General features: G+C 44.0%; 1 protein-coding gene across 2 annotated transcripts in view; it reads left to right on the forward strand.

Annotated features, from left to right (window-relative positions):
• Positions 1–27734, forward strand: part of PIGB (phosphatidylinositol glycan anchor biosynthesis class B) — a 48375-nt gene that overhangs the window by 688 nt on the left and 19953 nt on the right. For both annotated transcript variants that reach the window (XM_044279677.1, XM_044279678.1), the window contains exons 2-4: positions 14102–14237; positions 15212–15329; positions 17460–17564. In XM_044279677.1, coding sequence (XP_044135612.1) covers positions 14102–14237; positions 15212–15329; positions 17460–17564 — 359 coding nt within the window. The remainder of the gene's footprint in view (positions 1–14101; positions 14238–15211; positions 15330–17459; positions 17565–27734) is intronic.

Genomic DNA, 27734 nt, shown 5'->3' on the forward strand with positions numbered 1-27734 from the left:
CCTTCACTGCGCCTGTGCCGAATACGAGATTTACACTGCAGACACGGCCGGCGGGGGGAGAGCAGCGCTGCCCTGTCAATCAAGAGAAGAAGGGCGGGAAAAGAGGTGGGCAAACGGAGGTTCAACGCCCCCCCGCTCCTAGAGGCTAATTAGCATATTATAAAAGTTTTTATTTTTTTTATAACAGCGGCACATAGTGAGATGGGACTAAGGGCTCTTTCACACTTGCGTTCTTTTCTTCCGGCATAGAGTTCCGTCGTCGGGGCTCTATGCCGGAAGAATCCTGATCAGGATTATCCCCATGCATTCTGAATGGAGAGAAATCCGTTCAGGATGCATCAGGATGTCTTCAGTTCCGGAACAGAACGTTTTTTGGCCGGAGAAAATGCCGCAGCATGCTGCGCTTTTTGCTCCGGCCAAAAATCCTGAACACTTGCCGCAAGGCCGGATCCGGAATTAATGCCCATTGAAAGGCATTGATCCGGACTTAAGCTAAACGTCGTTTCGGCGCATTGCCGGATCCGACGTTTAACTTTTTCTGAATGGTTACCATGGCTGCCGGGACGGTAAAGTGTAGCGGGGAGCGGGGGAGCAGCATACTTACCATCCGTGCGGCTCCCGGGGCGCTCCAGAGTGACGTCAGGGCGCCCCACGCGCATGGATCACGTGATCGCATGGCACGTCATCCATGCGCATGGGGCGCTCTGACGTCATTCTGGAGCGCCCCGGGAGCCGCGCGGACTGTAAGTATACCGCTCCCCCCGCTCCCCCCGCTCCCCACTACTACTATGGCAACCAGGACTTTAATAGCGTCCTGGCTGCCATAGTAACACTAAAAGCGTCTTCAAATGCTTTCAGTTCACTTGCGTTTTTCCGGATCCGGCGTGTAATTCCGGCAAATGGAGTACACGCCGGATCCGGACAACGCAAGTGTGAAAGAGGCCTAATAACTGTCTGTGCAGCTGACACTAGCACATCACTAATGTCAGCCAGCTTAAAGGGAACCTGTCACCGGGATTTTGTGCATAGAGCTGAGGACATGGGTCACTAGATGGCAGCTAGCACATCCGCAATATCCAGTCGCCATAGCTCTGTGTGCTTTTATTGCGTCAAAAAAAGATTTGTGTCCTGTATCCGGAGATGAGCCCAGCACCGCCCCGCATCCTCCGAATCTCCTCCTTGCTCCCCGACATCAGAAAACTAGAGCGCCGTAATCTCGCGCGCAGTTCCTTCCGAGGCTGATGCTAGCACAGGGGAAGGAACACTATGCCGACGCTGCGCATGTGCTAGCTCACGCATCAAAAGATTATGGTGCTCTAGCTTTCTGACGGGGAGCAAGGAGTCCTTCACGTACATTTCATCTTAGGATAATTTGCATATGTATCAAATCGTGTTGTGTTTTTTTTTTTTACACAATAAAAGCACACAGAGCTATGGTTACTGTGTATTGCGAATGTGCTAGCGGCCATCTAGCAACCCATGTCCTCAGCTCTACACCCAAAATCCTGGTGACAGGTTCCCTTTAATACCCATTTTTGTAGGTGACAGGGACCCTTTAATGGGGAAAAACTAACGAAACCGAAATGCAGCCTGATCAACTGACATACCGTATTTTTCGCCGTATAAGACGCACTTTCCCCCCCCCCCAAAATTGGGGGGGGGGGGGAGGCAGTGCGTCTTATGTGGCGAATACTTCAGTTTGTATACCGCCGACCGCATGCTGCGCAGCGCGGTGGCGGGTGTATTAGTAGGCATGAATGAGGGAGGAGGGGCCGGCATCCAGCTCTGTAACTACAGCGGGCCCGGTGCAGTCACTGTATTCTGCTACACCGGGTCTGCTCACTGTAGGAATCCTAACTGCAGGCAATGCTGTATGCTGATTAAGGTACCGTAACAGTAGTCTTTTATGCAGCCTGTACTTACGATACTAACTTTCCGGCAGGCAGCGGGCAGGAGGCTGAGCTGGCGGGCGGGCGCTGAAAACGTAACTCACTATGTCACGCGCCGGCTCCGCCCACTTTATGAATGAAGAAGGGAGAGCCGGCGCGTGACATAGTGAGTTACGTTTTCAGCGCCCGCCAGCTCAGCCTCCTGCCTGCTGCCTGCCGGAAAGTTAGTATCGTAAGTACAGGCTGCATAAAAGACTACTGTTACGGTACCTTAATCAGCATACAGCATTGCCTGCAGTTAGGATTCCTACAGTGAGCGGGCCCGGTGTAGCAGAATACAGTGACTGCACCGGGCCCGCTGTAATTACAGAGCTAGATGCCGGCCCCTCCTCCCTATTGGGGGTCATTCTATGGATAGCACTGTTATGGGGGTCTGTGTATGACACATAGCGTAAAATGCTATTTATGTGTCAACAGATCCCCAATAACCGTGCCATCCACGGTGCCCCCCATAACCGTGCCATCCACGGTGCCCCCCATAACCGTGCCATCCACGGTGCCCCCCCCCCCCATAACAGTGCCATCCCCAGATCCCACATAACACCATTAGGCACACCTTTTGGTTCAAACTTTTTATTTTTTTTCCTCCTTAAAAACCTAGGTGCGTCTTATGGGCGGGTGCGTCTTATAGGGTGAAAAATACGGTAATCTTGCCCATGTTAAATATTTTGGTTATTCTGGTTGTGGAGTCTCCCCTCCTCCACTCTTTAGATGTTTATCTCAGACTCCTCCACTCATTTAAACTGCATCCGCCCCCCTCCCCCCTCTGCTCCAACTGCATTAGTACCGAGCCACTTTTCACCTTGAGTTCCAGACCAATTTTTGAAAATCTGACATGTCACTTTATGTGGTAATAACTCAGAATCGCTTAGATAAGAGATTTTCTGGTGACACATTGTCCATCATGTTAGTGGTAAATTTGAGTCATAATGTTTCACCTTTTTATTTATAAAAAAAAAATCCACAATTTACTGAAAATTTCGAGAAAATTAGCAATTTAGTAAAATGTCATTTCTCTGCTTTGAAAGCAGATAGTGATACATCATAAAATAGTTACTGTACATTTCTCATATGTCTACTTTATGTTGGCATCATTTTGAAAAGGTCATTTTATTTTTTAGGACTTTAGAAGGCTTTGAATTTTAAAAGCAATTCTTAAAATTTTTAAGAAAAATTCCAAAATCCACTTTTTTAAGGACCAGTTCAGTTATGAAGTGAAGTCACTTTATGAGGCTTAGGCTGAGTTCACACCAGCGTTCAGCCTTTCCGTTCTCCTGCTCAGTTATAGGGCACATAACAGACGAGCGGAGCATACGGACCCCATAGACTATAATGGGGTCCGTTAGTCTCCGCTCCAAAATCATTTTCTGAGCGTAAACCTAACGGACCCCATTATAGTCTATGGGGTCCGTAGGCTCCGCTCGTCTCAGTTATGTGCCCAATCCGTCCTTTCCGTTCTCCTGCTCCTATAACGGAGCAGGAGAACGGAAAGGCTGAACGCTGATGTGAACGAGGCCTTACATAATAGAAACCACCCATAAATGACCCAATTTTAGAAACTACACCCCCGGGTTATTCAAAATTGATTTTACTAACTTTATTAACTGTTTGGGTATTTCACAAGAATGAAAGGAAAATGGAGGTTAAATTTCAATATTTTACATTTTTTTGCAGATTTTCCATTTTAATAACCTTCGTTGTGTTACAATTTTTTTTTAACAGCAAAACAAAACTGAATATTTATTACCCTGATTCTGTAGTTTACAGAAATGCCCGACATGCGGTCGTAAACTGCTGTATGGGCGCACGGCAGGGTGCAGAAGGGAAGGAGCAACATTTGGGTTTTGGAGGACAGATTTCACTGTAGAAACTCCTAATATGTAATCCTGTTTTTTGAAACTATAGGATGAGGTTTTATTGGTACTATTTTGGGGAACATATCATTTTTGATCGCTTTAATATTATGCTTTTTGTGAGAGAAGGTAACCAAAAATGGCTGTTCTGGCACACTTTAGATTTTTACAGGGTTCACCTGACAGGATAGGTCATGTGTAGAGATGAGCGAACTTCTGTTTTAAGTTCGGCGTCTAAAGTTCGGGGGCGGGTTAGCGGAGAATCCCGATCTGGAACCGGATATGGATTCCGACTTCCGTTGTGGTCCGTGGTAGCGGAATCAATAATGGCCGATTATTGATTCCGCTACCACGGACCACAACGGAAGTCGGAATCCATATCCGGTTCCAGATCGGGATTCTCCGCTAACCCGCCCCCGAACTTTAGACGCCGAACTTAAAACAGAAGTTCGCTCATCTCTAGTCATGTGTTATTTTTAACGAGCAGGTCGTTACGAGCGTGACAATACCAAATACGTGTATTTTTATTTTGTTTGTTTCAATTACATAATAAAGCATTTTTTAAAATAAATAATGATTTTGTGTCTCTGTATTCTGAAAACCATATAATTTTTTTTTCTGCCGACGGTCTTGTGTAGGCACTTGTTTTTTATGGGAAGAGTAGATGTATTTTTTTTTTTTTTTTTGGGTACATATGATTTTTGATCGTTCAATATTACAATTTTTGGGGGGACATGGCTGTTTTGGCACAATTTTTGTATTTTTTTTTTTTTTTTTTACGATATTCACTTGAGGGGGTTGATCATGTGATATTTTTATAGAGCAGGTCATTACGGACGCAGTGATACCTAATATGCCTACTTTTTTACATTTATTTCAGTTTTACACAATAAAAGCATTGTTTGAAAAAAAAACATGTTTGTCTAAATTTTCTGAAAGCCATATTTTTTATTTTTGGGTGATTGTCTTATGTATGGGCTTGATTTTTGCGGGAAGAGTTGATGGTTTTTATTGGTACCATTTTTAGGTACATATGATAATTTTTTTATTTTTTTACAGAATTATAATTTTTTATTTATTTTGCCTGCCGATTTGTCTTGTGTAGCGGCTCATTTTTAGGCCTCATGCACACGACAGTATTTTTTCACGGTCCGCAAAACGGGGTTCCGTGATCCGTGTCCGTTATTTTCTTCCGTGTGTCTTCCTTGATTTTTGGAGGATCACCAGACATGAAGGAAAGTAAAAAAAAGTCGTTTTGGTGTCCGCCTGGCCGTGTGGAGCCAAACGGATCCGTCCAGACTTACAATGCAAGTCAATGGGGACGGATCCGTTTGACGTTGACACAATATGGTCCAATTGCAAACGGATCCGTCCTCCATTGACTTTTAATGTAAAGTCAGGAGTCCCTATCAGAGTTTTCTCCAATCCGATGGTATATTTTAACATGAAGCGCCCCCATCACCATGGGAACGCCTCTATGTTAGAATATACCATCGAATTTGAGTTAGATCGTGAAAACTCAGATCCGACAGTATATTCTAACACGGAGGCATTCCCATAGTGATGGGGACGCTTCAAGTTAGAATATACTAAGAACTGTGTACATGACTGCTGCCTGGCAGCACCCGATCTCTTACAGGGGGCTGTGATCTGTACAATTAACCCCTCAGGTGCCGCACCTGAAGGGGTTAATTGTGCATATCATAGCCCCCTGTAAGAGATCGGGTGATGCCAGACAGCAGGGGGCAGACCCCCCTCCCTCCCCAGTTTTAAATTCATTGGTGGCCAGTGTGCCTCCCTCCCCTGTATTAAATTCATTAGTGGCCAGTGCGGCCCTCCCTCCCTCCCCTGTATTAAATTCATTAGTGGCCAGTGCGGCCCTCCCTCCCTCCCCTGTATTAAATTCATTGGTGGCCACGCTACTGCAGTCCTGGCTGCCATTATTACTTAGCAATTTTAGTAGCATTATACTTACCTGCGCTGTCTGTGTCCGGCCGGGCGCTCCTCCTACTGGTAAGTGAAAGGTCTGTGCGGCGCATTGCTTATAGCACAGACCTGTCACTTACCAGTAGGAGGAGCGCCCGGCCAGTCACAGACAGCGCAGGTAAGTATAATGCTTCTAAAATTACTAAGTAACCATGGCAGCCAGGACTGCAGTAGTGTCTTGGTTGCCATGGTAACCGATCGGAGCCCCAGCGATTAAACTGGTACTCCGATCGGAACTCTCTGCTGCCACCAGGTGGGGGGGTTTAATTAGGGGAGGGGAGGCCGCACTGGCCACCAATGAATTTAATACAGGGGGGGAGGGGGAGAGGGGAGGCTGCACTGGCCACCAACGAATTTAATACAGGGGAGGGAGGGGGGTCTGCTGAGGGGGATCTCTTACAGGGGGCTATGATACGCACAATTAAACGTTAAAGTTAATTGTTCGGATCACAGCCCCCTTTAAGGGTACTTTCACACTTGCGGCAGGACGGATCCGACAGGCTGTTCACCATGTCGGATCCGTCCTGCGGCTATTTCGCCGGACCGCAGCTCCGTCCCCATTGACTATAATGGGGACGGGGGCGGAGCTCCTGCGGTGCACGGAGAAAGCCCGCTGGACTAAAATTACTGCATGTCAGGCTTTTTAGTCCGGTGGCTTTCTCCGTGCTGCGCCGGAGCTCCGCCCCCGTCCCTATTATATTCAATGGGGACGGAGCGGCGGTCCGCGGGCACGGCGAAATAGCCGCAGGACGGATCAGACATGGTGAACAGCCTGTCGGATCCGTCCTGCCGCAAGTGTGAAAGCCTTAGAGATCCGGGTGCTGCCAGGCAGCAGGGGGCAGTTATGTCCACAGTTCTTAGTATATTCTAACATGAAGCGTTCCCATCACCATGGGAACGCCTTTGTGTTAGAATATACTGTCGGATCTGAGTTTTCACTATGTGAAAACTCAGATCTGAAAAGCTGTTATACAGACAGATCTGCGGATCCGTCTGTGTGAAAGTAGCCTACGGACGCGGATGAGAATCTTGTGTGCCTCCGTGTTTTTGCACGGACACATTGATTTTGAATGGGTCCGCGAACCGTTGTCCGTCCAAAAAATAGGACAGGTCATATTTTTGGGACGGACAGGAAACACGGACGCGGATGACAAACGGTGCATTTTCCAAGTTTAACGGACCCATTGAAAGTCAATGGGTCCCCAGGAAAACGGAACAACGGACACGGATGCACACAACGGTCGTGTGCATGAGGCCTTACTGGATGAGATGATGGTTTGATTGATACCATCTTGGAGTACATATGACTTGGTCGCTTGATATTACACTTTTTGTGAGGCAAGGTGACCAAAAATGTTAGCAGAGTTCCTTTTTTTATTTTTTTTTAAAACCTTTAAATCATGTGATATTTTCATAGAGCAAGTTGTTATAGACGCAGTGATACCTAAGTTGTTGTACCTAACATTGATACCTAACATTTTTGAAAAGAAAAGATCGTTTTTGTGTTGACATTTTCTTAACCCGTAGGATACCATTGCTGTAAATGTACGGCGCTGGAAACTGGGACAGAAATCCCAGCGTCGTACAGCTACGGCGCCCGCCCGATCAGCTGCAGGGGTCCAGCAGTCACTGATAGCCGGACCCCTGCTGTATGCGTCGGCATCAGTGAAAACACTGATGCCAGTGCATTAACCCTTGCACTGCCAGGGTCAGCGCTGATTACAGCACGTGCGGTATCCTGCCGGGTACAGGGTGTCCATCGGGTCCCCGTGCTGCTATGGCAGGGAAGGCAGCCCGATGGATCTCTCACAGGATGCAGGCTGTAAGTGTATTACAGTGAGTAATACACTTACAGCCAATGCATTACAATACAGAAGTATTGTAATGCATTGTACAGTGGATCAGACCCCCAAAAGTGAATGTCCCAGAGTGGGACAAAAAATAAAGTGAAGAAAATAAAGTTTTACAAAAAATAAATAAAGTTTCAAGTAAAAAAAAAAAAATGCATCCTTTTCCCAAAATAATTTTTTTTAAAATAGGGGAAAAAAAGAAAAGTAGACATTGGGTATCGCCGCATCCGTATCGACGGGCTCTATAAAAATATCACATGATCTACCCCGCCAGGTAAACACCTTAAAAAAAATAAAAACTGTGTCAAAAAAGCCATTTTCTGGTCACCTTGCCTCACAAAAAGTGTAATACCAAGTGATCAAAAAGTCTTATGTACCCCAAATTTTAACCAATCAAACTGTCATCCCGCAAAAAATGAGCCCTGACCTAAGACAATCGCCCAAAAAATAGGGCTCTCAGAAAATGGCAACACAAAAACAAGACTTTATTCTGTTCAAAAATGATTTCATTGTGTAAAACTTAACAAAAATAAAACTGATAGACATATTAAGTATCGCTGCGTCTGTAACAACCTGCTTTATAAGAAATATCACATTATATGCCCCCTCAGGTAAATGCTATAAAATAAAAAACTATGCCAAAACAGCAATTTTTTTTTTCACCTTCCCTCACAAAAAGTTTAATACCAAGCGATCAAAAAGTCTTATGTACCCCAAAATAGTACCAGTCGCCTCATCCCGCAAAAAATGAGCCCCCACATAGGACAATCACTTAAAAAATAAAAACCAATGGCACCCATAAACCTATCCATCAAAAACTGCACTGCAAAAGCCATATGGCTCTCCTTCCCTTCTGAGTCCTGCATTGTGCCTCCACATATGGGGTGTTGCCGTATTCAGATGAAAATAGGTAACAAATTATGGGGTGCTTTTTCTCCTGTTACCCCTTGTGAAAATGAAAAATTTGGGGCTAAAGCAACATTTTATTTCTAAGAAACGAAACTTTTCATTTTTACAGCCAACTGTTTCCAAATTCCATAAAGCGCTTAGGGGGTCAAAGTGCTCAGTACCCCCCTTAATATATTCTTTAACCTCTTAAGGACATAGGGCGTGAAAATAAAGTAAAAATCAAAAAACACATTTATCACTGATTAAAAATTAAATTCCCTACACATGTTTGGTATCGCCGCGTCCGTAACAACCTGATCTATAAAACGGTCATGTTACTTTACCCAAACGGTGAACGCCATAAAAAATTAAAAACTATGATGAAATTGAAATTTTGCCCACCTTACTTCCCCAAAAAGTTAATAAAAGTGATCAAAAAAGTTGTATGTACTCCAAAATTGTAACAATCAAACCGTCATCTCATCCCGCAAAAATCATACCCTACCCAAGATAATCGCCCCAAAACTGAAAAAAAACTATGGCTCTTAGACTATGGAAACACTAAAACATGATTTTTTTTGTTTCAAAAATGAAATCATTTTGTAAAACTTACATAAATAAAAAAAAGTATACATATTAGGTATCGCCGCGTCCGTATCGACCGGCTCTATAAAAATATCACATGACCTAACCCCTCAGGTGACCACCGTAAAAAAAAAAGAAAAAAAGAAACGGTGTAAAAAAAGCAATTTTTTGTCATCTTACTTCACAAAAAGTGTAACGGCAAGCGATCAAAAAGTCATATGCACCCCAAAATAGTGCCAATAAAACCGTAATCTCATCCCGCAAAAAATGAGACCCTACTTGAGATAATCGCCCAAAAACTGAAAAAACTATGGCTTTTAGACTATGGAGACACAAACTTTTTTTTGTTTTAAAAATTAATTCATTGTGTAAAACTTACATAAATGAAAAAAATTGTATACATATTAGGTATCGCCGCGTCCGTGACAACCTGCTCTATAAAATTACCACATGATCTAACCTGTCAGATGAATGTTGTAAATAACAAAAAAAAGGTGCCAAAAAAGCTATTTCTTGTTACCTTGCCGCACAAAAAGTGTAATATAGAGCAACCAAAAATCATATGTACCCTAAACTAGTACCAACAAAACTGCCACCTTATCCCGTAGTTTCTAAAATGGGGTCACTTTTTTGGAGTTTCTACTCTAGGGGTGCATCAGGGGGGCTTCAAATAGGACATGGTGTCAATAAAACCAGTCCAGCAAAATCTGCCTTCCAAAAACCATATGGCATTCCTTTCCTTCTGTGCCCTGCTGTGTGCCCCTACAGCAGTTTACGACCACATATGGGGTGTTTCTGTAAACTACAGAATCAGGGCCATAAATAATGAGTTTTGTTTGGCTGTTAACCCTTGCTTTGTAACTGGAAAAAAAATATTAAAATGGAAAATCTGCCAAAAAAGTGAAATTTTGAAATTGTATCTCTATTTTCCATTAAATCTTGTGCAACACCTAAAGGGTTAACAAACTTTGTAAAATCAGTTTTGAATACCTTGAGGGGTGTAGTTTCTTAGATGGGGTCACTTTTATGGAGTTTCTACTCTAGGGTTGCATCAGGGGGGCTTCAAATGGGACATGGTGTCAAAAAAACTGTCCAGCAAAACCTGCCTTCCAAAAACCATATGGCGCACCTTTCACTCTACGCCCCGCTGTGTGGCCGTACAGTAGTTTACGGCCACATATGGGGTGTTTCTGTAAACGGCAGAGTCAGGGCAATAAAGATACAGTCTTGTTTGGCTGTTAACCCTTGCTTTGTTAGTGGAAAAAATGGGTTAAAATGGAAAATTTGCCCAAAAAATTAAATTCTCAAATTTCATCCCCATTTGCCAATAACTCTTGTGCAACACCTAAAGGGTTAACGAAGTTTGTAAAATCAGTTTTGAATACCTTGAGGGGTGTAGTTTATAGAATGGGGTCATTTTTGGGTGGTTTCTATTATGTAAGCCTCGCAAAGTGACTTCAGAGCTGTAGTGGTCCCTAAAAATTGGGTATTTGTAAATTTCTGAAAAATTTCAAGATTTGCTTCTAAACTTCTAAGCCTTGTAACATCCCCAAAAAATAAAATATCATTCCCAAAATAATTCAAACATGAAGTAGACATATGGGGAATGTAAAGGCATCACAATTTTTAGGGGTATTACTATGTATTACAGAAGTAGAGAAACTGAAACTTTGAAATTTGCAAATTTTTCCAAATTTTTGTTAAATTAGGTATTTTTTGGTGCAAAAAAAATTTTTTTTTTAACTTAATTTTACCAGTGTCATGAAGTACAATATGTGACGAAAAAAACAATCTCAGAACGGCCTGGAGAAGTCAAAGCGTTTTAAAGTTATCAGCACTTAAAGTGACTCTGGTCAGATTTGCAAAAAATGGCCTGGTCCTAAGGTGTAAAAAGGCTGTGTCCTTAAGGGGTTAAGGGGTGTAGTTTTCAAAATTGGTTAACTTTTTGAGGGTTTCCACTGTAGGGGTATGTCAGGGTCTCTTCAAATACAAAATGGTGCCTAAAAACCATTCTAGCAAAATCTGCCTCCAAAATCCATATGGCGCTCCTTTCCTTCTGACCACTGCCACATGCCCATAGAGCAGTTTACCGCCACATATGGGGCATTTCTGCAATCTGCAGAATCAGAGTAATATATATTGAGGTTTATTTTGCTGTTAACCCTGGCTGCGTTGAAAGAAAAAATTGATTAACATAAAAAATCTACCCAAAAAGTGAAATTTTGAAATTTCACCTCCATTTTCCTTTAATTCTTGTGGAACACCTCCAGGGTTTTTTGTTTCTAAAATGGGGTCATTTACGGGTGGTTTCCATTACGTAAGCCCCTCAAAATATCTTTATAACTGAATTGGTGCTTAAAAAATGGTTTTGGAAATTTTGTTAAATTTAAACGTCCTAAAAAAATATAAAATGACATTTACAAAATTATGCTAACATAAAGCAGACATATGGGGAATGTTGATTAATAACCATTTTATGAGGTATTACTATCTGTCTTAAAAGTAGATAAATTCAAATTTAGAAAATTGTGAATTTTTCATTTTTTTTTGTAAATTTGGGATTATTTTGTAAATAAAGGTGAAATATATCGACTCAAATTTACCACAGTCATGAAGTACAATGTGTCATGAGAAAACAGTCTTAGAATGGCTTGGATAAGTAAAAGCGTTCCAAAGTTATTACCACATAAAGTGGAAAAGTGGTCCGGTACTGAAAGGGTTAAAGCCATATTTTTTTAAAATTTTATACCGATCGTCTTGTGTAGGGACTTTTTGATCGCTTGGTGTTACACTTTTGAAGGAAGGTGAAGAAAAAAAACTGCTGTGTTTGCACAGTTTTTTTTTTTTTTTTTTTACACAGGTTTACCTGACAGGGTGGATCATGTTATATTTTTATAGAGTCAGTCGTTATGGACACGGCGATACCTAATATGTCTTTTTTTTATTTTATACTTTAATAAATCTTTATTATGGGAAAGGGGCAGATTTTTTTTTTTTACTTGATACTTTTATTTATTTTTTTTATTATGAAATACTTATTTTTGCTTTTTTATTTTTGTCCCACTATGAGACTTCAGCTTTTCAGTTTACCGTAATCCCTCTTTCAATGCAGTACAAAACATGCTGTATTGTACTACATTGAGCTATCAGTGTAGTACACTGATAGCTGCCTAGGAGACCCAGCCTGGTGGCTGAGTCTTCTAGGCCTCCTTAGAAGGCAAGCTCCGATGCCTCTGCAAGGCTGCCTTCTCAGCCATCAGGTCCCCGTCACCACAGCGCGGGTACCCGATGGAGATGTGGGGGGGAGCCCGTACCCTCCACAAGCCCCGTGTGTGCCGTGGTCAGCGATGACCACGGCGTGCAAGGGGTTAATACGCCATCATTGGTGTATTTACAGATACCGTTGTATAGAGCAGGGGCTCGGCTATCAGTGACAGCCGGGCCCATGCCGCTGATCCGCCCGATCAGCCTGCTGTACCTTTACAGTGCTGGGACTCAAGTCACGTCCTGCAGTGCCGTACATGTATGGCGCTGATATCCTACGGGTGAATTCTTATCAAGATAAAATGTTAAATTGCGATTTTGATTGTGGTGATAATCACCCAGCCCAATGTGCCTCTTCCCAAAAGTGCTGGATCCGATTCATAACGGGTCAGTCAGGTTACCATTTAGTAGTCAGACTTTTTACTGGATAAGGCCTCATGCACACGAAAGTGTGGTGTCTGTGGACGGCAAATCACTTGAATGGGGTCCGCGATCCTCATCCGATGGTCACGAAAAAAGTAGTGCTTCTGTGGGTTTCCAATCCGTGCTTCCTTTCCGCAACACACTGTATCATCTGGTCATCTAGTCAATAGGTCCACACCCGTGATACAGCATTCACCCGACCGGTGCCCGTATAATGTGGAACCACTGTTTGCAGGCCGCAATATGGGCATGCTACATTCGTGTGCATGAGGCCTAAAGTAGGGGAGCATGCTGCACTATTTTGTCCTGTGTTTTTGATGGAATCTGTGACGGAGGCCCAAATAGAGCCCCCAACACAAATGTGAATAAAGCCTTCGATGAACGTTCAGGAGAGGGGGGCCGGATATCAAGGCTCAGACAGCCTGTCTTACAGGAGTGACACTAAACGGCTTCAAGCAGCCTGCTGTATATTGTACTACATGCAAGCTGCAAAAGCCAGGCAGTTCAGAATGTTTAATAAAGACCAATTACAAAAGTGTTTTAAGCCCATAATACATGCAATTCAATAAATAAGTAAAGATGTCTATAGCCATTAAAGAGTCACTCCAGCCAAAATTAAAAGGGTTATTTGCCTTTTTCTTACTGATACCCTTTGGATAGGTCATAAGCATCTGATAGATGGGGGTCCAACGCCTATTAGTGAATGGGGCTGAGCTGCGCCCAGGCCACTTGACCTATAGTTGCAACGTCACTGGCCTGAGGGAAGCTGCGAGAAGGCCGAGGCGCTAATGCGAGAGCTGATGACTTCTCAGACAGCTGATTTGCCAATCAGATGTTGATGACCTATTCAAAGGACTTTTTTGTACTACTTAAAAAAAAAACTTAAACATTTTATTCTCTTTTTCATTGTTACCAAGGCAAAGCTGATTTCTTAAAGCAATTGTCCGGGCCTGGTTACTGTAGCACTGCAGTAACCAGGCCCGGGCACTACACAGTATATGAAGTTGTGTAGTTCGAGTGCCAAAGCTTCTGAAAACAGCTGCTTAGCAGAAGAGTCTGAATCCCGCTCATCTGCTATTAATATATGGTACAAGTAGTTTTTAGTGATTGGGATGAGGCCCTGTGACAATGACAGTTACCATGATGAGCGCTGGGTCTAGAGCAGATCACTGGCAATCTCATACTGTGTATGGGAAATCAGAGAAGACAGAAGCGGTTACAGTAATATAATAATCAGTGATTGCCATCTTTGGTTTTGTCATGTATATGGTTGTGACTGGCATCTCCCGTTTTGTTCCCATAGGCCTCCTTGGAGAAAACATTTACTTTGTCTTGTTCACAGTCACATTTCGGATTGTAAACTGTGGTTTGGTACAGACCAGCTTTGTCCCTGATGAATACTGGCAGTCCCTCGAAGTGGCGCATAATATGACTTTCAAATATCCTTTACTGTAATAGCAGCATTATTATCAACTGATAAAACTCCTTACGTAATCCGGCAAGTGGGATTTTACCTAGGCAGCGCATTACAGTCGCTGGTGCTCCTCATGATAGGTCATCAATATCAGATCAGTGGGGTCCGGTGAGGGCTGTGGCCTCCTCACAGCTTAACTTTCATAGTGTCGTACATTGTATAGCGGATGCGCTTGGTATAACAGCTCGGCCCCATCCACTTCAGTGGGACCGAGGCAATGTGACCAACGAATGTGATGTCACATGCCTTGGAAGAGGCCACAGAGCTCCATAGCCTCTTCAAACAGCTAATCAGGGATGCCGGGAGTCAGACCCCCGCTGATCTGATATTGATGAATATTGACCTAAGCCTGACAATAGTACATCAGTATCAAAATCTCAGACAACCCCTTTGCAAATGAGCCTCTAGGAGCAATGGGGATGTTGCCCCTACACCTAGAGCTCTGTTCTCCCTCCTCTGGCCACGCCCTCATCGTGTTGATTGATGGGGCCGGACAGGATGATGTGAACACTCAAGCAGCATGATGAGGGCGTGGCCAGAGGAGGGAGAACAGAGCTCTAGGTGTAGGGGCAACATCCCCATTCCTCCTGGAGGCTTGTGTGCATAAAATAAGTTATTTTTCACAAAAACTGAGGCACATAGAAAGAAGGGACAGACACGATTAGCTTCATCTGACATTAGCACATGTCTAAAGTCAGCCAGTTTAATAACCATGTTCCTGATGACAGAAGCCCTGAACACTGAGGTGTGGAAGCCAAGATCTCCGCTGCCGCCTCATTCATTTCTCTCGTTTCAGTTTCCCATCATTCAGTGGCATGGAGTTATTACTGGGAACATCTGGTCATGTTGTAGCTTCTCAGTGCAGAGAACCTTTTTAGTGAAGTGCTGTAAGATACTCCCAGATGTGAATTCAGTCCATATTTAACTTAACAGTGGTAATTATGGCTATCTAACATGGGAGTGGAATGAAGGTTTGAGGGGGTTCACGTACCCCCTGCTGTTTGCCATTGTTTATAAGCTTTTATATTGGATTGGCAAGGATGACGTCTTCTTTCTGGTAAGTGTACCACATCTATTTCATGAAATACAAGGATTTTTTAAATGCACTTTCTAATAAAAATAAAATGCATTGACATATGTCCTATGATCTGGCATGGCTTCCCTCCAGTGTGAGTCTATGGCTTCATGCACACGACCGTTGTTTTGGTCCGCGGACAAGAATAGGCAGTTATATTAATGTCTGTCTGTGCCATTCCGCAAATTGCGGAACGCACACGGACGCTATCCGCGTTTTGTGGATTTGCAATTTGCGGACCGCAAAGCGCACAACGGTCGTGTGTATGAGGCCTATGCGGCACCAGAGGAGAAGATTAGTGCAATGCATCAAGCTTTTGACATTTTGGCATTCCAATCGTGGGTAGCTTTAAAGCGGTTGTGCCATGACGGATGCAAAAAATTTTAATCGGACATCATAGTACATGACAGTTTCTTTCTAGTCGCTCCCTTGCTGGAGTAGATTTAGACAATTTTCAACGCCTAAAACAGGCGTAGAAAATTATAAATGAGACGGGTCTACTGGCCCGTCCTCTGCCCACGTCACGTCCACTTCTTTAGACCTGGGGTGAGCAGGGAAAAGTTTGCAATCTGTGACAGATATATGCCCGAAAATTGCTGTATATCTTATATTAGATGACCCCCATAGTGCAATGATCGTGGGACTTGCAGAGAAGGGGGAGCAGGGTACCTGTGAGGATGTTCTGGATATCCAGGAAAAACATCTCAGGAGGCTCTGATAAGATTCTGCCTGCCTTTTCACCTGTAGTATATGAGATAAATACCGTATAACCCATCTTCATTTCATCATCTTGGCACTATTTTTTTCCAGCCTACATCCCTTGTCCGTGTTTTGGTCAGTGATTTCCATCAGTGATTGTGAGCCAAATTGCGACCTCACCGTTACAACCGCAGTGGTTAACCAGTGTAATTACAAGAAGTCACCCCATTCACTTCTATGGGACGGCTCTGTAGTAACACTTGAATAGGAACGAGCTGTCCCGTTGAAGTGAATGTACTAGTAGGAACCAAAGCAGAGTTCGGTTTCAAGTTTTAAAATGATTTTCCAACTACAGAAGTTATTCAACGAAGTCACACGCACCTAGTTAAATAGGTTGGAAAAAAAAAAAGACACAAAAGTTATAAAACTTCTGAATTAGGGCTCATTCAGACGGCCATATGCTGTCCGCCAAAATGCAGATAATTTTTTTTTGCGGACAGTTCAGCATGTCCTGAAAAAAAACTGATTGCATTCCGTTTTTTTGCTGATCCATAGACTTCAATAGGGCCATGTCCTGATTTTCACTGACAAGCATAGAACATGTTTCATTTGTTTTGCTGAGCCGTGCAATGGAAGAAAAGGTCCCATAGTAGTGAATGGGACAGCATCTAATCCGCAAAAAAAACGGATCCGCATTTTTGCTGACAGCATATGGCCGTCTGAATGAGCCCTTAGTCAAAAAAATTAAAATAGTAAAACGAGGTGCAGAAGCCTCCAAAACAGGTGCAATTTCAGTAGTAAATGTGACTAAAAAAATAAGTCTAAAACAGCATATATTTTTTTTTTTTTTTACTTATAACAGGTGCACACGACAGTTGTTTTTCTCGGTCCGCAAAATGGGGTTCCGCTGTTCTGTGATCCATGTCCGTTTTTGTTTCCGTGTGTCTTCCTTTATTTTTGGAGGATCTCCAGACATGAAGAAAAGTAAAAAAAAATCTAAGTCAAGTTTGCCATGCAAATGATAGGAAAAAAACGGACGCGGACGTGGTTGACAATCTTGTGTGCCTCCGCGTTTTTTCACGGACCCATTGACTTGAATGGGTCCGCAAACCGTTTCCGTGAAAAAAATAGGACAGGTTATATTTTTTTGACGGACTGAAACCACGGATCACAAACGGTGCATTAGCCGAGTTTTCAACTGACCCATTGAAAGTCAATGGATCCGCAGAAAAACTGAACGACAGACACGGAATGAAACAACGGTCGTGTGCATGAGGCCTAAGGCATAAAACCCCATTGAAATGTAATAGCTTTAGAATAAGTCTTTTCTTACATATACATACTGTATGATGAGCGCTGTCTTGTGTATGCTACTAAGTTATATAAATGGCTGACTGGTGTTGTTTCCTGCAGATTTGGCTTCCAAGACTGATACAGGCTGTGTTCTCCGGCATGGCAGATGTAAAACTATACAGTCTAGTGAGGCGCATGGAAAATCCAAACATAGCAAAATGGGTGGTATGTGTTAATATTAGAGATGAGTGCATTTTTTTTTGTTTAGCGTCTGAATCTTTTCTACACAAATCAAATATGTTCCAAATCTCCTGAAATTTGGTATATAACACTTTCTTGTCTCCTAGGACTCAGGTTATTTTTAGAGAGAGAATTTTTGGTGGTAGCCTCAAACTGTGCTTTTTCATACTAAATTAAATAGTCACTGTACGTTCACACAATTTCATTTAATTTAAGAGAATGTGTTGTAACTAGCAAATTTCTAAATTGCTTCATTTATGTTTAAACAATTTTTATTGAGTTTTAGATTTTTAACATAACAATAAAGCAAGTTATCCACAGCAGGGTATTTGCATATCGTCAGAAGTCTTATATACACAAGTGCGTTTTACAATACCACCTGGTGTATTAAATAGACCATACATGCTAATCGCTAAGTGCAAGTTAAACCTCGCTTCTAGGTTTCAAGTAAAGAATGTAAAGTGATTGCTGAGGGAAAGAAGATGAGTAAAGGAAGTGATTAAGATGGGGGAAGAAGGAAGAAGAGAGAGAGAGAAAAAAAAAAAAAGAGGGGGGGGGGGAATAATGAGTAATAAACATGGGAGGATTTTCACAAGTATACTCAGAGGTTGACTGCCTGAGATAGGCGTTCCTTCACGTCCCAGAAGGAATCGCTCAAATGGAGAGCAATATGGGAAGATCCAGGGAGGACTGAAATTCTAACAAGCTTGATCATAAGGTCGTATATTTAGAGCACTGATTATTCGCATCTGAGGAGATTTCTTCCATTATAGCAATGTGTAGCATTTCTTGGTACCATTCCCTCATGGTAGGAATATCTGTCGTACGCCAGTACCCGGGTATTACCAATCTTGCTGCCGTGATGAAGAATCTTAATAGACTTTTTTTCTGAGATGCAATGGAGCTCGGCAGGATGGAGAGGAGCGCCACCTGGGGGAGTTATGATTAGCCTTTTGTGTGATTTTTGTGGGCAACTTCAAAAACTTTGTCGCAGAATGGCTTGACCATGTTATATCCCCACCAAACATGTAACATCGTGCCCATCTCTTTATTACATCTCCATCCAATATCAGGGACTGTGGGAAATATTCTGTGTAGTCTGGCTGGTTACCTATACCAACAAGACAAAATTTTATAGTTCTTTTCCTGTGCTGAACATGCTATTGAGAGTTTATGAGAAAATATGAATGCTTTTAGCTGATTAGCACGTTCTATGTCCGAACCCAATTCCTTTTCCCACCCTGTGAAGAAGCCTGGAGCATTTTTATTTGAATCTTGCAATAAGTTCTGATATAACTGAGAGATCAAGTGGGTCGGTGGAGACAACAAAGTGAATAATTTCTCCATTTCCGTTAGAGAAGTCTCGAAGGCGCACTGCTCTCCTCTAGAGGATATGTAGGATTTCAGTTGTTCATATTCAAACCATGAGATCCGTGTGTAAGGGAATTTCGCAATTATTGAGGATAGAGAAGGTAATGGCCCCCTGATAATAGATAGTGAAAGAGTGGTTCTTCCATAGCCTTCATTCCATAGAAAGAGTCTCTCCCTGTGCTAGCAGGGAATGTTGGGTTGTGAAATATTGGGGTAAGTGGGCTGAGTCGTTTACTGCAGATACCTTTCAGGGTCAGAGAATAATAATTTTTTTCTGCTTAAGGCCCCTTTCACACGAGCGAGTTTTCCCGCGCAGGTGCAATGCGTGAGGTGAACGCATTGCATCCACACTGAATCCGGACCCATTCATTTCTATGGGGCTGTGCACATGAGCGGTGATTTTCACGCAAAACAGGCCTGATAGAAGTGAATGGGACTGCGTGAAAATCGCAAGCAAGTGCGGATGTGGTGCGATTTATTTTTATTTATATATATATTTTTTTTTTTTCCATGCACGGTTGCTAGGAGACTATCGGGATGGAGACCCGAACATTATTATTTTCCCTTATAACATGGTTATAAGGGAAAATAATAGCATTCTTAATACAGAATGCATAGTGCAATAGGGCTGGAGGGGTTAAAAAAATAAAATAAAAATTTAGCTCGCCTTAATCCTATTGATTGCACAACCCGGCTTCTCTTGTGTCTTCTTCCTTCAGGACCTAAGGAAATGACCTGTGATGACGTCACTGTGCTCATCACATGGCCCGTCAGATGATCCATCACCATGGTAAAAAAGATCATGTGATGAGCGCAGTGACGTCACCACAGGTCCTTTACCCAGGTCCTGAAGAAAGAAGACAGAAGAGAAGCCGGGCTGCGCGAACAAGTGGATTAAGGTGAGTTAAATTTTTTTTTTTAATTTTTTTTAAATCCCTACAGCCCTATTGTACTAAGCATTCTGTATTAAGAATGCTATTATTTTCCCTTATAACCATGTTATAAGGGAAAATAATACAATCTACAGAACACCTAACCCAAACCCGAACTTCTGTGAAGGAGTTCGGGTTCGGGTACCAAACATGCTGATTTTCTCATGCGTGTGCAAAACACATTACAATGTTTTGCACTCGCGCGGAAAAATCGCGCATTTTCCCGCAACGCACCCACATCTTATCCGGGCAAAAAACATGACGCCCGTGTGAAAGAGGCCTAATAGTGGGTGAGCTGCAGGGACAATCCAAGGAGTGTATTTTAGTGGAAGAGGATAAAGAGTTTGTTCCAATCCTACCCACTGATATTGCCAATCAAGCAGTCTCGTGAGGAAGGCTGCTGTGTGATAGTTAAAAGTCAGGAAGGCCAACTCCGCCTTTCGATTTAGGTCTAGTTAATGTAGAATATCCAATCCTAGGGCTAAGTTGTCCCCAGACAAATCGAGGGAGGGAGTTGGCTAAATGTTCCATCACTAGAACATACAGCAGAGGTAATAACAGGCATCCTTTCCTGGTCCCGTTTCCAATAGGTATAGAAGCCCATTCACTCTAACCTTGGCTGTGGGATTGGTGTAGAGGGTGCTGATTTTATGGAGGAACTTTGGTCCTAAGCCAATTTGTCATAGGGTGGAGTTCAGGAATGACCAGTGAACCTTCTCGGCATCTACCCATAATAAACACACGGGGGAAGTATCTGTTTTTGCTATGTTAGTGAGAATCAGAGTTTTCATCGTATTATCATGAGCCTCCCTTCCACGTACAAAGCCTACCTGGTCTGTGTGTATTAGATTGGGTATTATGGTGGTTAGCCGATCTGCAAGTATCTTGGATGTTAATCAGAGATTGGCCTGTAGTTAGAAGATATGGTGATGTCTTTTCCTGGTTTGGGTAAGACACTAATGTGGGCTTCCAATGATTGGGTGGGAAACAAAGACTTTGATCCAATGCTATTAAATACTTTGGTTAAAAAGGGGGAAATGAGGTTATTGAAGCGTTTGTAAAAGGCGGTCGTAAATTCATTGGGCCCTGGGCATTTCTCTGACGGTGAATTCTTTTTATGACAGTCATCACTTCCCTTTCAGAAAAGTAATCTAATCCTTCTCTATCCTGTTCAGAAATGTTGGGTAGTTCTGTTTTGGTTGTATATTTATGTATGCGTTCGGACAAAGAGGAAGGTGCCATGTCCGCGAATTGGCCTCTAATGTTAGAGTTGGGAGTAATAAGATCTGAAAACCTCTAGTATTTCATTGGGGTTATGTGTATAAATCACTTCATTTAAAAATGTGTCTGCATCCACATGGGGAAAAAAAAAAAAAAGCTGTAAAGTCATTGGCTATAGGGGTCTCACTTCCACCTAATTTTTGTGAGACCTAGCTGAGATTGAGAGCCTAATAAAAGAACTGCTTCTTTTCTGTGCGCTCCGGAGCTAAAAACTAATATAGTGGGGGAAAGGATGTCACAGCAGTATAGTACTGACAGACTTCATAAAAGAGAGATATTCCCTGCTTGTGAGAGAAATGCATCTAACAGTGCAGCTAAAACAGGAAATAATGTGGCCGAGGAAGAAAATAGGGAAGTCTAAACTTAACTGTTCCTTCACAGTTATGATTGTATAAAAAAGAAACTTATTTTTCCACTTCACCACCATGACGGCCCAGAGAGATTGACCCCTGACCTCTGTAGGGGCAGGAACAGAGATAGGTTTAAAAGGACCCCTCCCACCACCATTCACCAGTGTGTTCCTGCCCCTATAGCGGCCAGGACAGAGAAAAGTCCTCTCTGGCTTCAGGGAGGTGAAGTGGACCTCGTTTTTTATTTTCAAAGGTACCTGGATGACCGCATCGGCGGTCCTTGTAGCCTCCCTTACGGGTCCATCATCCAGGTAAGCGTCCCCTGCTCTCCGGCGGACTAATCCAAAGCTGGCAGGGCGACGCCGGGGTCACGCTCCCTACATGTGGGAAGCCTGCCCTGAGCTGCCGCAGGTCGCCTACCTCCTTGTGGGGGAGCCGACCGGAAGGACGCTCTGCATAGTCGCGCGCGTCTGACGTCACTTCCGGGTTGCCGGCGAAACCCGGAAGTAGACGGGGCCTCTCAATAAAGCGCTCCCAGCACTCTTTCCCGCGGCGTTCTCTGCATCGATCGCTCGCAGACATGTCGGACCAGGAGAGGGAGAAAGAGCCGCAGCAAAAGGAGCCACAGCTGAAGGAGCAGACCGCTTCAGAGCGCCCCTGCGTGAGTAGCCCACCTGGGCAGCTGGCAGCTTCACAGACGGGGGGGGTCCGTATGTGTGCACACCCTTGTGTATTCACTGTCCCTTCTCCCTGGGGGTCTGCGGGTATACTGCACTAAGTTATGCTCCTATACCTGACTGGCATAATTTAATGGGCTGCCTCTCTCACTTTAGGCCAAACTGCCTTTAAAAAAGTTAAAGAAGACCGCCAGATGCCTCCAGTGCTCCGTCCGGCTTCCTGAGGGCTATACAAAAAAACTTTGCTTGGATTGCATCGCTAAAATAGTGAGAGAGGAACAGCCCTCAATTATGCAGGAGTTCAGATCCATGATTCAGGAAGAGGTTAAGTCTTCCCTGACCTCCCTCCGCGAGGATATCCGGGGGTCTCGCCCCTCTAAACGACCCAGAATGGTGGATATTTCTGACTCAGAGGATTTAGAGGACAATGCCTCATCCCCTAGAAAAGAGGACGAGGACCCCCTATCTGAGGGCGAGATCGTTGAGGACACTAAGAAATATTTCTTACCTCCAGCGAGATGAGTGACCTTTTAAAGGCCGTCAGGGATACCATGGGGGTGGAGGATATCCAGCAACCCCATACGATTCAGGAGGAGATGTTTGGTGGATTGAAGGTCAAACGCTCCAGGGTCTTCCCCATAAACGAAAACATTAAGGAAATGGTGATGGATGAATGGGCCCATCCTGAAAAGAAACTGGGAATTTCCAAGGAGTTCAGGAACCGCCTTGTGTTTGACCCGTCAGATTCTAAGATTTTTGATGAGGTTCCTAGAATTGACGTCCAGGTAGGCCAAGGTTAATAAAAAAAACCTCACTTCCATTTGAGGATTCCTGTCAGTTAAGGGACACTATGGAAAGGAAGGCTGACAGTTTGTTAAAAAAGTCTTGGGAGGCAGCAATGTTTAGCGTCAGGACTAACATAGCTGCTACTTCAGTCGCCAGGTCTATGTACCTATGGCTGAATGAACTAGAAAATCATCTAGTTAACAGGACATCTAGGGACCAGATTCTCGATACTATTCCCCTACTAAAATCTGCCACAGGCTTTCTGGCGGATGCCTCCGCAGAGACGATTAGGTTCTCAGCCAAGGACGCCGCTTTGTCCAATGCTGCCCGACGGGCACTTTGGATGAAATCTTGGTCGGGGGACATCTCTTCCAAGATGAAGTTATGTTCTATAGCCTTCTCAGGGGAATACGTGTTCGGTCCTGTTCTGGACAGGATCCTTGAGAAGGCTACAGATAAAAAAAAGGGGTTCCCTGAAGAGAAGACCGCTAAAAGGAAGACTTCCTTTCGTGGTCAATTTTCCCAGAATAGCTCCTTTCGTGGCAGGGGTAAAACCGGACGTTGGAGTTACCCAAAAGGGGGGAGGGGTAGAGGTTTCCTCCTTAATCCCCAAAACAAGGGAGGTGAGAAGCAGTGACGCCAGGATAGGGGGAAGACTATCCCAGTTTTTTGCTCAGTGGCAACAGACTTCTTCCAGCCCCTGGGCTCAAAATCTTGTCAGAATCGGTTACAGGATAGAGTTATCTTCCCCCCCTCCAAATGTGTTTCTGGTTTCTCACCACCCATCTCCTTGTCAGCTCAGCCAGATCTGGAAGGAGGTTCAGAATCTCCGGGACTTAGGAGTGGTGATTCCTGTTCCCGAGCTTCAGCGGGGGCAGGGTTTCTACTCCAGCCTTTTCTTGGTAAAGAAACCCGGGGGTTCCTTCCGTATGATCATAAACCTCAAAAGGCTAAACAAATTCGTTACCTACAAAAAATTCAAGATGGAATCCCTAAATTCCACCATTCCTTTAATTCAAAAAAATGCGTCCCTCTGTACAATCGACTTAAAGGACGCATACTATCATGTTCCTATTCACCTCCAGTCTCAAAGATTCCTGCGATTCGCAATAAGGGATCACAGAGGGTCTGTTCACCACTTCCAGTTCGTGGCTCTCCCCTTTGGGCTGGCCTCAGCCCCAAGGATTTTCACGAAACTGGTGGTGGAGATGGTCGCCTCCCTGAGACCTCAGGGGGTGACGGTCGTCCCGTATTTAGACGATTTTCTACTAATTTCCAACTCTGTGGATCAGTCCATAGCAGACCGAGACATCTTCTGCTCCCTTCTGACATCCCTGGGGTGGGTGATAAACCTAAAAAAGTCATCCCTAGTTCCAAATACCAGGGTAAAATTCCTGGGGGTCCTGTTAGATTCAGAAAAACTTAACAACCTTTCTCCCAGCAGAAAGAATCCAGAAGCTGCAGTCGGCTATCAGAGCCTTCCTAGGACGTCGTTCCTTCTCGTGGAGAGAAGCGATGAGTTTCTTAGGTCAGATGACAGCCTGCATAGTAGCAGTCCCTTGGTGCCAGGCCCATTACAGAACCCTTCAGTCCTGGCTTCTCAGGAAGTGGGACAGGAACCTATCTTCTTTGGACAAGAAAATCCTGATCCCGGGCCACATAAAATCCTCAGTACGGTGGTGGCTTCAAACAAAAAACCTAACGAAGGGCATGGCCTGGTTCAGAACCCCAGCAGTGCTTATCCATACCGACGCCAGCGTAAAGGGGTGGGGCGCAAAAATTGCTTCCGACCTCTACCAGGGAGACTGGCCTCAAAGTATTGCAGCCCAGTCTTCAAACTACAGGGAGCTCAGGGCAGTTTGGGAGACAATACAGGTAGCCGCTCCAAAATTAAGAAACCAACATATAAAGGTCTATTCAGACAATGTAACGACCGTGTCCTACCTCAAACATCAGGGGGGCACACGATCTCAGAAGCTAGAAGGTCTGTCCAAAAAGATCTTCCTCTGGGGGGAAAAGAACGTAAAGTCGATATCTGCAATTCATTTAAAAGGAAGCCTAAACTGTGCAGCAGACTTCCTCAGCAGGACTACCATAGACCAGGGGGAATGGTCTTTAAACAGGGACGTCTTCAATCTGATTGTCCAGAGGTGGGGCCTCCCTCTGGTAGACCTATTTGCTACAAGAATAAACGCAAAGGTATCAACCTTTTGCTCCCTAAACCCAAGGGACAGGCCCCTAGCGATCGACGCCTTCTCCCTACACTGGAACTGGGACATTGCATATGCCTTCCCTCCGTTCCCATTAATCCCAAAAGTCCTCCAGAAAATCATCAGGGACAGAGCCAGAGTAATCTTGGTCACTCCGTACTGGCCCAAGAGGAGCTGGTTCTCAATTCTAACCAAACTCTCCTCTCAGGAAGCTTTTATTCTCCCAAGGAGGAAGGATATCCTGATCCAGGGGCCGGTTCTCCATCCCCATCCGGAAATCTTCAGTCTCTCGGCTTGGATCCTGAGTCCAACCTTCTAAGACGTAGAGGTCTCTCTGAGGGGGTTATTTCTACCTTGAAAGCCAGCAGAAAGAAGGTGACAAACGCCATTTATTTAAAGATCTGGAAGAGGTTCTGCACCTGGTCGGGCGACAAAGCCCCAGATCAAACCAGACCGAATATACTGAAGATTTTGGATTTCCTGCAGAAGGGCCTAGAGTCGGGGTTAAGTCCTTCTACCCTTAGAGTCCAGGTCTCAGCACTTAGTGCATATTTTGATTCCGAACTAGCCAACCATAGATGGATCCAAAGATTCCTGAGATCTGCAGCCAGACTAAGACCTTCTCTCAAATCAAAGGTGCCTACCTGGGACTTAAACACCGTCCTTAACGGACTCACAGGTCCGCCTTACGAACCCCTGGACTCAAGTTCTCTGAAGCATCTTTCCCAGAAGGCGGCCTTTCTTATTGCTATAACATCAGCAAAAAGATTGAGCGAGATCCAAGCATTGTCAATAAGACAACCATACCTCACAATTCAGGACGACCGTGTCACCTTGAGGCTAGACCCGACGTTTTTACCAAAAGTAGTAACCGACTTCCATAGGAACCAGGAGATCATTCTTCCCTCCTTCTGTGAAAACCCTAAGAATTCTGGAGAAGAACGCTTCCATACCCTGGACGTTAAACGAACAGTGCTAAAGTACCTAGAGGTCACTAGAAACCTGAGGAAAGTGGACAACTTACTAGTGCTATTTTGCGGTAAAAATAAGGGGAAGGCAGCTTCCAGATCTACCATTGCCCGGAGGGTAAAACAGACTATTACAGACTGCTACAGGATCGAGGGCATCAGTTGTCCAGAGGTCATTCGGGCTCACTCTACGAGAGCCATGTCGGCCTCTTTTGCTGAAAGAGCAGGAGCTTCCCTAGACCAAATATGCCGGGCTGCAACCTGGTCTAGTGTAAATACCTTCACTAAACATTACAGACTTGACTTATCCAGGTCCTCTGACCTGGCTTTTGGTCGCAAGGTCCTTCAGGCCGTTGCCCCACCCTAAGACGTATATAATTTGTTATGTCTCTCTGGGCCGTCATGGTGGTGAAGTGGAAAGCCGGAATTAGACTTACCGGTAATTCATTTTCCACAAATCCACCATGACGGCATGATATCCCACCCCGAAAATACATTTTACTCCAAAATTTGGTATGAACTTAATACAAAAAACAAACAAAAAAAAACAAAAAACACTTTGTGATTTTTCACTCATTAACTGGTGATTGTGGCACTATAATCTGGAACTCACTGGTGAATGGTGGTGGGAGGGGTCCTTTTAAACCTATCTCTGTTCCTGCCCCTACAGAGGTCAGGGGTCAATCTCTCTGGGCCGTCATGGTGGATTCGTGGAAAATGAATTACCGGTAAGTCTAATTCTGGCTTTTTGGAAAATTCTGGAACTTTTTAAAAGATTTTCCCCTGGCGATAGCCTCAAACAGTTCAGTCACTGCTTTTTCATAATTTTTTTTTATCTATTGCTATGCTTGTGTTCTCTTTTCTGGAAAAGAGACATGCAGGCCAGTGTCCTTCCATAAAAAATAAAAAAAAAAGATGAAAAAAATAAAAATGAGTGTCTCATACCAGGAACCCAGCTCTTTCTGTGTAGGTACTCTTTAAGGGCTCATGCCCACAGGCATACTTGCTCAGTTCCAGCCGTGTGCATTCTGCTTGCGGATGCAGACCCGTTGACTTGAATGTGTTGTATCTTTTTGCGGTTCTAAAGCACGTATCAGAAACCCTCAGAAGCGCTTCGTAGTGCTTCTGTGGGCTTCCAATCTGTGCCTCCACACCGCAAAAAGATAGGACTTCACCTATCTTTGGTCGTATCTGGAGGATTCAAAACCACTCAAGTCAATGGGTCTGCATCCATGATACAGCGTGTACGCATGAGCATATATGCTCGTGGGCATGAGCCCTAACACAGCTGAGCAAAGAAAGTGTTCTTGGCTGCTAGAGAGGCCTTAGTTGGGGTACTGTTTCTCCTTTTAGAGAGCGCCGAGGAGTATTGTAAGCCAGTCAACGCTACTCAGGGTTTCTGGGAAAAATATATGAAAATTAGCACATCTTACATCAGATAGGCTTAGCTGTCTTTTCCTTTTTGAAGGAACGCTAATTTGAATGTCTTTCCCGGAAACTCAGAGGAGCCAAACGCATACTACGCATAATAGGAGCTCTCTATAATGAGGAAGAATACTCCCTGGACAACTTATATATAT

This window comes from Bufo gargarizans, chromosome 2, assembly GCF_014858855.1.
Source record: "Bufo gargarizans isolate SCDJY-AF-19 chromosome 2, ASM1485885v1, whole genome shotgun sequence".
Taxonomy (NCBI): domain Eukaryota; kingdom Metazoa; phylum Chordata; class Amphibia; order Anura; family Bufonidae; genus Bufo; species Bufo gargarizans.